Source organism: Rutidosis leptorrhynchoides, chromosome 2, assembly GCF_046630445.1.
Source record: "Rutidosis leptorrhynchoides isolate AG116_Rl617_1_P2 chromosome 2, CSIRO_AGI_Rlap_v1, whole genome shotgun sequence".
NCBI classification, from domain to species: domain Eukaryota; kingdom Viridiplantae; phylum Streptophyta; class Magnoliopsida; order Asterales; family Asteraceae; genus Rutidosis; species Rutidosis leptorrhynchoides.
In genome coordinates this window covers 636,555,681-636,570,279 of record NC_092334.1, presented here as the reverse complement: position 1 = coordinate 636,570,279, position 14,599 = coordinate 636,555,681, and the positions used below count along the sequence as shown (strand labels likewise).

Sequence of the window (14,599 nt, the reverse complement as noted above, 5' to 3'; positions counted from 1 at the left end):
AATCTAGTGATTTTAGAAAGTTACCCAAATGAGATGAAGTTGGTACCAAAATGAAGAGGATGAAGAGAGGATCACGAATATGTAATTTATTTGGTTGCTAGCTCCCTAATCCGGATTTAGATGATGAATGAATGAGAAAGGAAATTGGGTGTGTTCTTGCTAGAGAGAAAGAGAGAGAGATAGGGAGATGGTAATGAATGGGTGAAAGGGGTTTGACCCTTTGACCTAGTCAAGGGTTTGATCCCTTGTCAAGTTTAGTCCCTCAACTTTCGTTCGGGTGCGGGAATTACCTAAACGAGATAATTTAAAACGCGTATCAACGGGAGATGTTATAAACATATAACGGACTTTATATTAGTATAACGGAAAAATAAATGGAAAAAGGTGGGATGTTACAATGGTGTTGATCATATATATAGCATTGTATATGTATATTTTATTCGCTAAAAGTCAAGAGCAGAGTTACGCGGACTATAATCCAAAGGTATGGAATATCCGCTGAAAATAAGTATAGCGGTTGTGTTGCCGCCTTAATAAAAGACTGCGGTTTAATCTGCTAAGTTTCCGCGGATAGTTAAGAAATCCGCAGACCGCGAATATGTCGAAAACTATAAATAGAGAGCATGGCCTCTCATTTGTAGGTTGTTGATTCCCTGCCATTTGCCTAAGCCCTTGTGATTTTCACTTGTGACCTTGCCCAAGGGATTTCTACATCGCGCTAAGGTGAATTATGCTAATTGACAATCAAGACCGGGTCGGGGTGGTTGATCACTTGATTGTTAAAGTGAAAGACGATCATCAGGGCCCAAAATAATCATCAAACATCCCATCCTCCATCTTATTATTGCACTCGATCCTTAATTAAGTAATAACTTGATATAGGATCGATCAATTGGCGCCATCTGTGGGACTTTTTTTACGAATTAAACTTGAATTTTTTTGTTTTGTGCTGACAAACAATCAATTGCTTGTTTTAATTTAAATCGTGTATTGTTCTGATGATTTGCAGGGAGTTGCTGAAACGTTTTGGTTGATTTGATCATTGAAAATGGCAGCTAACACAAAACAAACAGGAAGTTCTGTCAATGATGATGCGTTAGTTAATGATTTGCAAAATGCTTTGTCAAGTAGTACGCAGGCAAACGCTAACACTATCGCGGGTAGTTCGGGGAAAGAATCGCTAGTTAAGGCGCCTAGTGGCAATCCTGTTAACGCTGATTCGCAACTAAAGGTCGCTGCTGAAAAAATGGTCGCACGCAGGAATTTGCAGCAACATCACGAAGAAACCATCGCTGATTGTAAGCGATTAAAAATTTTGGCTGGAAAAGTAGACAAAGTACTTGGTACTGCTATTGTAACGACCCGGCAAAATCGTCATTGACGGTACCGCTAACTTAGGTCCCGTTACGTGGTCGTAGTCCCTATATGAGACTCGTTTGACCAAAATTATGTCGCATTCATTTGAAAGTACAAGATTTGCAAAGTTTAGTTTACCAAACGGATCGATAACAAGTTTAAGTTTACAAAAGTAGTAATGTAAAAATGAAAAAACTTGCGACATAATTATTTGAAAATCACAGTTGCTATAAATAGCGTAAGTATGTAAACAACATGTTTGAATCCAAAGGTGCTATCACTAGCGTATGCATGTATGCTTGACTCCAAGCAAGTAATCAAAGTGTGCGGAAGCATGTATCAAGTAGCCAAGTATGAACCTGAGAAACATATAGAAAACTGTCAACGAAAAACGTTGGTGAAATAATAGGTGTTTGTAAACGTTGTTTTTGAACCACAAGATTTTGTATTTCCATAACATTGATTATCTAAATCATTTGCATTCCAAAAGTTTGTTCGCGAGCACCCAATTATCAAGACTTAACGTTTCCTTCCATAGAACCCCATCACAATAGTGTTAGAACATACACTGTTTCTCGAAAATATATTTCATCCGTAGACGGTAGCGAACCGTCCGTAATGAGGGTTTGTCAAACCCGTATGGCCACACAATATAAGTTCTCGCTTACACCCTGCAAGTGTAACTAATGATAATCAAATTGAGGATTTTTGTTCTAACTCGCTGTGGAATGTTTGTTTCATCGTACTTGTGTTCAAAGTATAAAAGTAAGTAGTACAAAATGTAACAAAGTATATGTTTCTCAGCCCACAATTTAAAAGCATAAAAAGTTGTTGAAAAGGTGGGACTATGATCTCACCTCGAGTGCACGAGTATAAATGTACTTCACAAAGTAAACGTGTTCATGAAAGTTGCTTAGCCTTGACCTAAACAAGTAAGTTATATCAATTGACCGGTTACGACACAAGGTCGGGCGAAATGTGTTCAATTAGTCCTATGGCTCGTTACGACTCGATTATATAGCATGTGAATCACGTTGTCAAGTTTCATGCAAGAATCAAGTATAAAATAAGGTTAGAACGATTGCATAAGTGTTTTGTTAAGTTCGACTAAAAGTCAAACTTGGTCAAAGTCAACGAAAAAGTCAACGGGGTCGGGTCGTGTCCCGAACTATTTTTCTGGGCTTAGAAGTCATGTATAAGCATGTTGTCCAAGTTTCATGTTGATCGGGGGTGCGTAGCATACTTAGAATTAAGCGAAAATTGACGTTTTTGGGCAGTCTGCCTCAGATGCGCCGCATCTGAGGCAGATGCGCCGCATCTGCAGCTGTATCAGCAAATTCTGGGGCAGTTTTCACTTATACGATTTCAACTTCAAACGATCATAACTTTTGACTCGTTAACATTCAAAACACGTATCTTATATCGTTGGAAAGGTAATTTAAAGAGGAATACAACTAAACACATTTCATGAATCAAATCCATCACTAACAACAATGAAAACCTCATCAAATGATCATTAAATGTTCAAAATCAAAGCTTCAAGTTCACAAAACGCATTTCTTGACTCGGGAATCCAATTTATACATTTGATATGCCGTTTTGAAGGTAACGAAACATACAATACAACTAAACACTTACTAACAATGTTTCATGGCATTCAAATCATCAAAAGTCCATTTTAAGAGTTATCAAACCCTAGCCAAGAATCACAAAATCAATAATCATGTTAGTGATGTTTTTCCAAATCAACCTACACACCAAATTGAAGCTAGTGATACTAGTAACACAATTAAAACATGAACTTTAACAATTTAACAACATTAACTCATCCAAAATCAAAGATTAAGCACCCCCATTTCGATTGTTCATACTAGTTACTCAAAACAACAAATCGAGCAAGTAAATCATATATTCATGCTAGACACGAGCCATAGACACTAACTAACACCATTTCAAATCAAAAACACGAATTTATAGAAATCTAGAGTTTTAGAAATGTTACCCAAATGAGATGAAGTTGGTATCAAATTGTAGAGGATGAAGAGAGGATTCCAAATATGTAATTTGTTTTGTTGTAAGCCTCCTAGATCAAATTTAGATGATGATTTAGTGAAGTTGGGAGAAATGGAGTTCTTGAGCTAGAGAGAAAAAGGAGGTGAAGATGGATGGAAATGAATGGATGAGAATGGTGGGTTGACTAGTTGACCTAGTCAACTAGTTTGCCCACTTGACAACTTCGGTCCCTCAAGTTTCAAAGCGGGTGCGGGAATTAACCAAACGAATTATTTTAAAAACGCTAGAGTAACCGAGAGATGTTATAATTAAATAACAGGAATATTAAGAACGTTAGTCAACGGAAAATACGATTTTTAAATAACGAAAGGTATTATTTAAAAAAAAAGACGGTGTTAAAAATAAATTTAACGAAAAAAACGCGGGATGTTACATTACCTACACCTTAAAAGAAATTTCGTCCCGAAATTTGGTTGGAAGTAGTAGTCGTTGTTTATTCCTCGAGATCTTGCGTTGTCAATTCTATAAATAAGTAAAGGTACTTCCTTGGGTGTTTCAACGAACTTTGACAGTCGGGATTTTTCGTCGTTTCAGAGTTTGGTTTCATGATTCAAAATTTTAACCGGTTCTCCTAGGAAGTGAAGTTTGTCATCGATAGGAAGTTCATCAAAAGGATAACAAGTTCTTGTTCTGCAAGATACGTCTTTAAGTTTGATACGTAGGATGTTGGACGAGCGAAGAATCAAATGAATCAAAAAATATAAACGGCTAGCAACGGGTCCAAAACGCCCCAAGATTTCAAAAGGATCAAAGTATCGCAAATTTAGCTTTCTACGTTTCCCGAAACGGATTACACCTTTTCAAGGTGCGACTTTTAACGTTACGCGGTTACCCACTTGGAATTTGAAATGTTTACGTCTAACATCGGTGTAGCACTTTTGGCGACTACGGGCCGTATTGAGCCTTTCTTGGATTTGAATAATTTTTCGGTTGTTTCATGAATGAGTTCGGGTCCGGTGGTTTGCTTGTCACCTACTTCAGTTCAACGATTAAGAAAATGACAATTGCAGCTATATGAGTTTTCGGAAGGTGTGGCGTTAATACTCGTTTGATAATTATCGTTGTAAGAGAATTCGGTTAAAGGCAAAGACTTTTCCCAAGTATATTTGAAGTCGATAACACAAATTTGTATTATGGATCCCCAGGTTCAAATCGTACATTTGCTTTATTCTTTGATGCGTGGATGACACGCAGTACTTATGTCTAAACGTGGTCCCGAGGCTTTTTGTAAGGCACTTCGAAATCTAGAAGTGAAACGAGGATCTCGATCCGAAACGAGGTACAGTTCTTTTAAGATACATTTGAACAAGCTTGTTAGGACCTGAAAACGTTTGTTAGAAAAAGTTTCTGTTTTCTCAAAAATTTCGCGTCGCGGAAGATTTATCGGTTTTCGAAAACGTTCTTTAGGACTATTCACCCTGCAGTGAATACTAGTATAACGTGAAGAGTCTCTCTCAATTGAGAATGTAGAATAAAGATTTCCTTATACGGAAGTACGAGTGTAATGCGAGAGAAGTTTCCGCCTCGATGTGAGCATACCAAACAGTTTGTAGTTCGTCGATAAAACTGTGCGAAAACGAGATAGTATACACGTGTAACATACGTCTGATGTTGAAAGAATTTGCCATTCATTTGGAAGCATAAATATGGTTCGACAATAATCGAAGATGTGTCCCGGGTATGGTTGTTATCAGTATTCTCGGAGTTTTCGGATGTTCAAACAAGAAAAATGAAGTCATGTACATGGCACATGGTGGTGATTAGGTTGATCGAGTCCAATCACCATCACGAGTCATTAGAACTTTGGTATGACTTACCGTAATATAACCACGTTGATCGAGTATTGTTATATTACGCTAACTCATACCTCCATTCCCACATCATTCCATAGATTCAAGTTCGTATAATAGTGAAGTTTTAAAACGAACAAAGTGTAACGATGTCTCTAACGTGACTCGTTTCGATTTAGTGCAACTCTAAAGAAGCATTCCTCGAGGGAAGTGTATAAATGATTGTTCACATCAATGCGATTCAAGTCAAACAATAATGTATTCCGGTACGAGAAGTGTAACGAATCATGATAACGAATAGTACGCAACCGTAGTGATAAATAGTGATGACGATACTCACCTAGAGTAGTGATGGTAGTAACACGAAATAGTAGATAATAAGAAACGCTGGTGGGAAACCGATAGTAAGTTGAAACGGTGGCGAATAACAATCCGGGAGACAGAGTTCCCGAACAAGTGTGACTAATGAAGTCATCGTCATCCATACGCATATGAATCATGAATTTACGCATGTTACCAGAAAGTTGCAGAATACGAGTTCGTATGATGAAAACTTGGTACCATTAAAAAGTTTGCCTAAGAATGATTCAAGTATAATGCACAAGTAGTCAAGTAAGTGCTGTCTATAGCAAATGTATGTTAGAATGCAATGATTAACTATCCGGTTGTAGTCTAGATTCACTAATGCGTCCTAACGACTCTGTCAGACACACTAATGCACATCCTAGTTCCCTACAACCAACGCTCTGATACCATCTGTAACGATAGATGGGGTAGAAACTCACCCAGTGCCTTTCCAGCTAACCGCTTGGTGACCACTGAGTGTACCTCAGACACTGATTTTACGGCCCGCATTTCTGCCAAACTGCCAACCCTCAAATTCTAAGGGATCGCAAGGGGTAAGAGCCAATGCTTCGTCACAGGTAACACTGTGAGAACCCCCTCTACGATTAACCCGCCAAAAAGCATAGTCCGTATGAGTGCCCGGCCTGACAGCCGGCGCGCGTGACTACCTTTACGGCTAAGGTTAAACCAGCTCTGATACCATCTGTAACGACCCGGCAAAATCGTCATTGATGGTACCGCTAACTTAGGTCCCGTTACATGGTCGTAGTCCCTATATGAGACTCGTTTGACCAAAATTATGTCGCATTCATTTGAAAGTACAAGATTTGCAAAGTTTAGTTTACCAAACGGATCGATAACAAGTTTAAGTTTACAAAAGTAGTAATGTAAAAATGAAATAACTTGCGACATAATTAGTTGAAAATCACAGTTGCTATAAATAGCGTAAGTATGTAAACAACATGTTTGAATCCAAAGGTGCTATCACTAGCGTATGCATGTATGCTTGACTCCAAGCAAGTAATCAAAGTGTGCGGAAGCATATATCAAGTAGCCAAGTATGAACCTGAGAAACATATAGAAAACTGTCAACGAAAAACGTTGGTGAAATCATAGGTGTTTGTAAACGTTGTTTTTGAACCACAAGATTTTGTATTTCCATAACATTGATTATCTAAATCATTTGCATTCCAAAAGTTTGTTCGCGAGCACCAAATTATCAAGACTTAACGTTTCCTTCCATAGAACCCCATCACAATAGTGTTAGAACATACACTGTTTCTCGAAAATATATTTCATCCGTAGACGGTAGCGAACCGTCCGTAATGAGGGTTTGTCAAACCCGTATGGCCACACAATATAAGTTCTCGCTTACACCCTGCAAGTGTAACTAATGATAATCGAATTGAGGATTTTTGTTCTAACTCGCTGTGGAATGTTTGTTTCATCGTACTTGTGTTCAAAGTATAAAAGTAAGTAGTACAAAATGTAACAAAGTATATGTTTCTCAGCCCACAATTTAAAAGCATAAAAAGTTGTTGAAAAGGTGGGACTATGATCTCACCTCGAGTGCACGAGTATAAATGTACTTCACAAAGTAAACGTGTGCATGAAATTTGCTTAGCCTTGACCTAAACAAGTAAGTTATATCAATTGACCGGTTACGACACAAGGTCGGGCGAAATGTGTTCAATTAGTCCTATGGCTCGTTACGACTCGATTATATAGCATGTGAATCACGTTGTCAAGTTTCATGCAAGAATCAAGTATAAAATAAGGTTAGAACGATTGCATAAGTGTTTTGTTAAGTTTGACTAAAAGTCAAACTTGGTCAAAGTCAACGAAAAAGTCAACGGGGTCGGGTCGGGTCCCGAACTATTTTTCTGGGCTTAGAAGTCATGTATAAGCATGTTGTCCAAGTTTCATGTTGATCGGGGGTGCGTAGCATACTTAGAATTAAGCGAAAATTGATGTTTTTGGGCAGTCTGCCTCAGATGCGCCGCATCTGAGGCAGATGCGCCGCATCTGCAGCTGTATCAGCAAATTCTGGGGCAGTTTTCACTTATACGATTTCAACTTCAAACGATCATAACTTTTGACTTGTTAACATTCAAAACACGTATCTTATATCGTTGGAAAGGTAATTTAAAGAGGAATACAACTAAACACATTTCATGAATCAAATCCATCACTAACAAAAATGAAAACCTCATCAAATGATCATTAAACGTTCAAAATCAAAGCTTCAAGTTCACAAAACGCATTTCTTGACTCGGGAATCCAATTTATACATATGATATGCCGTTTTGAAGGTAACGAAACATACAATACAACTAAACACTTACTAACAATGTTTCATGGCATTCAAATCATCAAAAGTCCATTTTAAGAGTTATCAAACCCTAGCCAAGAATCACAAAATCAATAATCATGTTAGTGATGTTTTTCCAAATCAACCTACACACCAAATTGAAGCTAGTGATACTAGTAATACAATTAAAACATGAACTTTAACAATTTAACAACATTAACTCATCCAAAATCAAAGATTAAGCACCCCCATTTCGATTGTTCATACTAGTTACTCAAAACAACAAATCGAGCAAGTAAATCATATATTCATGCTAGACACGAGCCATAGACACTAACTAACACCATTTCAAATCAAAAACACGAATTTAGAGAAATCTAGAGTTTTAGAAATGTTACCCAAACGAGATGAAGTTGGTATGAAATTGTAGAGGATGAAGAGAGGATTCCAAATATGTAATTTGTTTTGTTGTAAGCCTCCTAGATCGAATTTAGATGATGATTTAGTGAAGTTGGGAGAAATGGAGTTCTTGAGCTAGAGAGAAAAAGGAGGTGAAGATGGATGGAAATGAATGGATGAGAATGGTGGGTTGACTAGTTGACCTAGTCAACTAGTTTGCCCACTTGACAACTTCGGTCCCTCAAGTTTCAAAGCGGGTGCGGGAATTAACCAAACGAATTATTTTAAAAACGCTAGAGTAACCGAGAGATGTTATAATTAAATAACAGGAATATTAAGAACGTTAGTCAACGGAAAATACGATTTTTAAATAACGAAAGGTATTATTTAAAAAAAAAGACGGTGTTAAAAATAAATTTAACGAAAAAAACGCGGGATGTTACATTACCTAGTACAAAAACACCCTTCGACATCCGAGATCCAAGTTTGACGAAATAGACACAAGTACTTAAAACTACATTCTATGGCTGAATTATTAAACCGAATATGCCCCTTTTTAGTCTGGTAATCTAAGAATTAGGGAACAGATACCCTAATTGACGCGAATCCTAAAGATAGATCTATCGGGCCCAACAAGCCCCATCCAAAGTACCGGATGCTTTAGTACTTCGAAATTTATATCATGCCCGAAGGAGGATCCCGGAATGATGGGGATATTCTTATATACATATTGTGAATGTCGGTTACCAGGTGTTCAATCCATATGAATGATTATTTTTGTCTCTATGCATGGGACGTATATTTATGAGAAATGAAAATCTTGTGGTCTATTAAAATGATGGAAATGATTATTTATGTTAAACTAATGAACTCACCAATCTTTTGGTTGACACTTTAAAGCATGTTTATTCTCAGGTATGAAAGAAGTCTTCCGCTGTACAATTGCTCATTTTAAAGATATTACTTGGAGTCATTCATGACATATTTCAAAAGACGTTGCATTCGAGTCGTTGAGTTCATCAAGATTAGTATTAAGTCAATTATAGTTAGATATATTATGAAATGGTATGCATACCGTCAACTTTTGATGTAATGAAATATTGTCTTTTTCAAAAACGATTGCAATGTTTGTAAAATGTATCATATAGAGGTCAAGTACCTCGCGATGTAATCAACTATTGTGAATCGTTTATAATCGATACGGACTTCGTCCGGATGGATTAGGATGGGTCCTTTCAGTTGGTATCAGAGCGGTGGTCTTAGCGAATCGGGTCTGCATTAGTGTGACTACTGATAAGTCGTTAGGATGCATTAGTGAGTCTGGACTTCGACCGTGTCTGCATGTCAAAAGTTTTGCTTATCATTTTTGTCGGAAATCATTTGCTTATCATCCTTAGTAAATTACCTGCTTATTATTCTTAGTCTAGACACATCTTATTGCATTGACTGCATGAATAGTGTATAGACAAAAATTCATATCTTAGCGTATCTGCTAATTCATATCTTAGCGTATCTGCTAATTCATATCTTAGCGTATCTATTATTGTTATCTTTGCCTGACAGCTTCTGTAGATTCCTCCGTAACTTATGAGATTTTAGTATTATATATGCATATGTAAATTATGTATTGCAGGACACTAATCTACATCCTATAATCTAATTCCTATCAAAAATCCTCCATCTAATCGTACGAGATGGATCCCTCAACCAGTTCTAATTCCTCGGATTCCGACAGCTATTCCGATATGGATATCCACTTGAGCTCTGAAAACAGTATAACCTGAATGGATCAACCAAACAGCCATCATCAATTCATCTGATGGGTTAGTAGTTGACTTAATCAACGGAGACATGAAGAAGGCGATCCTTTTAACCAACCGAATTTAACTCTTGGCGATGAACCTAAAGCACTTACCGGCGAACCAGTCCGAAACACCATTTTCACCCTCATTTCCCGAATATCTGACCACGATTATACTCTATCTGCAATTCTAAACCTTATTCATTCGCTCGTTCCGACCGACAATCATCCCGGAATAATGGAAGAAGTCAATGAACTTCACGCTCGAGTAATCAATTTGGAGAATATGGTGCAAAACGTACCAGCTTCAGCAACATCACCGGCACCAACAGTACCATCAATAACAGCACCAGTACCATCAACAATCCATGCCTCAACATCTCATTCTGTACCTCGAGTATAATCATCGTTCTACATATCGTTCTACATCAATTATCTTCATTCTTCATGGAGATTATGTAATCTCTAATGTTTTAGAGATTATATATTCTTGTTCTAACGGTAAATCAAATGAGTTTAATATCATATTGACTCATTAAATCCATGATTACATCTGAAGAAAATATATATGTAAATATGTTTTCGTAAAGAGTGTAATTAAAAATTCTTTTGTACAAACTGTTAATGATGAAAATATTTTAACGGGTAGGTAATACCCGAGGAATATTTAAGATTTCACATTAATAAGTTACACTGTACATTCTTCAAATCTGATTCAACGGTCGTTTACTATCTTACTTACATCCACCGATATACAAATCCGTTCACCACAGAATAACAACCATATTCATCCAATTTCATATTGGGATTTTGATTTATGAGAATCCAACAAGTGGCATAATGAAGAAAACATTTGACAAAATAAAATTGGTTAGAAACAAACAAATTAACTATGTGAAATTTTGTTAAGAATCCACGCTAACAAAATCCTAGCTAACTGTTCCTAGCTAACTGATTACATTTTATTTATCGTAATTTATTTATCGCAATTTAAATTCTCGCAATTTTATTTATCATCATTTAATTTCTGTGATTTACTTTACGCACTTTATTTATCGCCATTTATTTTCTGTTATTTATTTTACGCACTTTAAATATCGGGACACGTATACAAGGTTTTGACATATCATATCGACGCATCTATATATATTATTTGGAATCACCATAGACACTCTATATGCAGTAATGATCGAGTTCTCTATACAGGGTTGAGGTTGGTTCTACAATAATATGTATAGTTTGAGTTGTGATCGAGTCTGAGACGAATACGGGTCACGATATGTATTAATTAATTTGAATATTATATATTAAATTCTATATGAATTGTTGAATTGCTAACTGTGGACTATCAATCGAGGACTACCAACATTGGACAATCAAAATGAATTAAAATATTGATTATAACATATGAAACTAAACGAATCTTCAAGTTTGCCACTTGATCTCACCCTAAAGCCTCATTTGTATCTTGACGATTACAATCTGCGCCCAAACCTTTCGTAATTCTTGAAAACACCTCAATCGAGAGGATGAACCAACCGCATTTCATCTACGGAAGAAAAGATTAATGCATATAACTTTTCACCTGAGAAACTCTTGGCAACTGAGTAAACGTTTAAAACGTAGCTATGCTAATTTCTTAGTGTTATTATTACCCAAAATAACTTTGCAATCCCTTTCCAAATTAGCAAATTTTGTCACATCTCCAGCAAGTCAACTTTGACTTTTCGTTCGAAACAACCTTATTATAACCTTGATTTATATGTGTACTCTTTTATTGTTACCGGGGAACCTTTCATATTCTACCATATTACCAGCAAACGTACCAGCAACCTCGTTGCTTCTTGGTTTAAATCTCTCCGATAAATCATTACATTTATTCATTGAGACCTTATCATATACTCATCCGCATCTTGTAACGAGAACTACCATATCAGTTATCGGGAATCAGCAATCAGTACTTTGAAAACGCACAGCATATTTACATCAACAGTTTTATGTATAACATTTATCTTTTAGAATTATGATCTTTCATTCTGAAATTCTGAACAGCACTCTGTCTACAAATCAATACTCTGAATGTGAAAAAGCTGAATGAAGTAGCAGAAACTGTAGACAACCGTAAACGACCTTAATCGTCAGAAGTTTAATGATAAAGGATAGTATGTTGGAAAAGCTCAGAAAGGTTGGAACTGAAAAACGGATTGAGCTAACCACGGAGGAGACCAAGGACAAATACAAGGACCATACCATATATTCAAAGAATCTAGGTAATTCTGGACCCGATGAAACCTTCAATGAATATCTTGCTCCGTACTCATGTTAAAATCTTGCGGAAAATCTTCTTCATCAACCATCAAACTTAGAAATTCCAAAATATCATCATCAATATCTTCGATATTTCTGAGGATATTTTCAAAAATATTCTCGTCCGAAATTATATACCTCTTCGTGCTTCCTGTGTATCATTATATTGGAAACATTCAAGAGAAAATTTAGTACCGAAAAGCAGGTTATGCGAAACTATGAAGAAATCCGTAGACAAATCACAAAGAATAAGTTTGACTTCAAAGAATCTAAATGATTCAATGACTGCTGAAATCTTTAGCGAATATCTTGCTCGTTACTCTAAACCCTTGCAGACAATAGTCTCCATCATTATCTGATCTTAGATATTCAAAGATATCATCGTATCTTTCATTATAAATATCCTCCATATTTCTGAAGATATTTTCATAACTATTCTTATCTGAAATCATTAATCTCATCGTGCTATCAGTGTTACATCATCTAGAAACTGTTAGTTTCTATATTCTGTAAACTTCGAGCTTAAAATATGAATGTTATTGAAGTAATGATGGGAACTGATGTATGAGTTAGTATAATATAATGACACTTGATCAACGTGATTATATTACAGTAAGTCATGCTGGGTTTCTAATGGAACGTGATGATTCACAGATCATAACGTCATCATGTGCCATGTTACACGACTCGTTCATTCTACTTCACCTTCGGACATATCAAGAAAATATATTCTTGATAGTTCTATTCTCAGTAATTCTGGTAATTTGACAAATCAAACCGTGCTATCACGTTCCTTCCTGCTTAGAACATTATAATCATTCGAAACTCTATATCTACAAATTCTGGACTATTATTCGCTTGACTTGAGGTCGGGAAGAGAAAACAAAAGCATAGAGCTTTGAAATATAAGGAAGAATATAAAGCCCGATAACAACACATAAATTACAAACCGTGTATATCAATGTTTAACGCAACATAAAGACACGGGAGAATTAAAAACATTATAATCTCAAGGGCGAAGTAGAAAAAGGCAGATTCCTCTGGTGGGAGTTGGAAAAGGAGAATGATTGTTGCGATAGTAAGAATGAGGACAAGGATCAGAACTGGATTAAGCATTTTCACAATCTTTTAGATGAATGAAATAAGAAAGAAAGTATATGAATGGTGAAAATAATGGAACAGAAGAGTTTAATTTATAATGGAAATATCAGACAGAGTAATCGAGGTAGATCACTGCATTTAATTATTAAGAGATCTTAATTTCCTTATTCACTGAAGACTCAAATCTTATAGATTTCGAAGATTTTCTTTAAATCCCTTAAATTCCGGAATTCAATCGCGACTACGTCAAAAGTTATGAAAAATCTTCATTTCTTCATCTCGATCTCTTGTGATAGCTTCATTCATATGCTTCGATTAATCGAATCATTTTATCCATATTACTCAATGATGATAAAACTCTATTTGTCAACTCATATTCGTCATGAAAACATTTTTTATTGACAACCATGATCACCTCACTCAAATTTCGGGACGAAATTTCTTTAACGGGTAGGTACTGTGATGACCCGGGAATTTCCGACCAAATTTAAACTAAATCTTCATATGTTTTCCGAACACGATAAGCAAAGTCTGTAATGTTAAGTCTCGAAAGTTTTGAAATCTATATATTCATGTAATCAATTACCCTTTAACCATGCCTGACGATTCACGAACAAATGTGTGTAAATAAATATGTAAATAAATTTACATAAATATAAATATAAGGATATGTAACAATTTGAATTAATGAAATACAATTTATTTATTTATTTGAAATAAATATGTAAATTAATATACAATATAATTAGGCTACTATTAAAATAAATCTATATGAATATATATATGATTTCTGCATACAATTAATATTGTTATAATATATATAAAATAAATAGATATTCAATATTCAAATATATTAGTATACAATATAAGTATTATATAATTAAAAATATATAAAATTAATATATTAAACTTAATTACAAGTTAAAACATAGCTATTATACTAATCAGTATTATTTATATAATATATAATATAAAGTATAAAAATTTATAAGCATAATTTGTTATGTTAATACTATTAGGGTTATCTTTATTAGTATTATTAATATCATTATTATTGTTATTAAAAATTTTCAGTAATATAAGTACTAATATTATTACTAGTTATATATTTATTAC

At 35.4% G+C, this 14,599-nt stretch overlaps 1 protein-coding gene across 1 annotated transcript in view; it reads left to right on the top strand.

Moving 5' to 3' along the window:
- The first annotated feature begins 1,048 nt into the window (after window positions 1-1,048).
- Window positions 1,049-14,599, top strand: part of LOC139890119 (uncharacterized) — a 53,710-nt gene continuing 40,159 nt past the window's right edge. Inside the window, exon 1 of the mRNA XM_071873019.1 lies at window positions 1,049-1,343. Coding sequence (XP_071729120.1) covers window positions 1,049-1,343 — 295 coding nt within the window. The remainder of the gene's footprint in view (window positions 1,344-14,599) is intronic.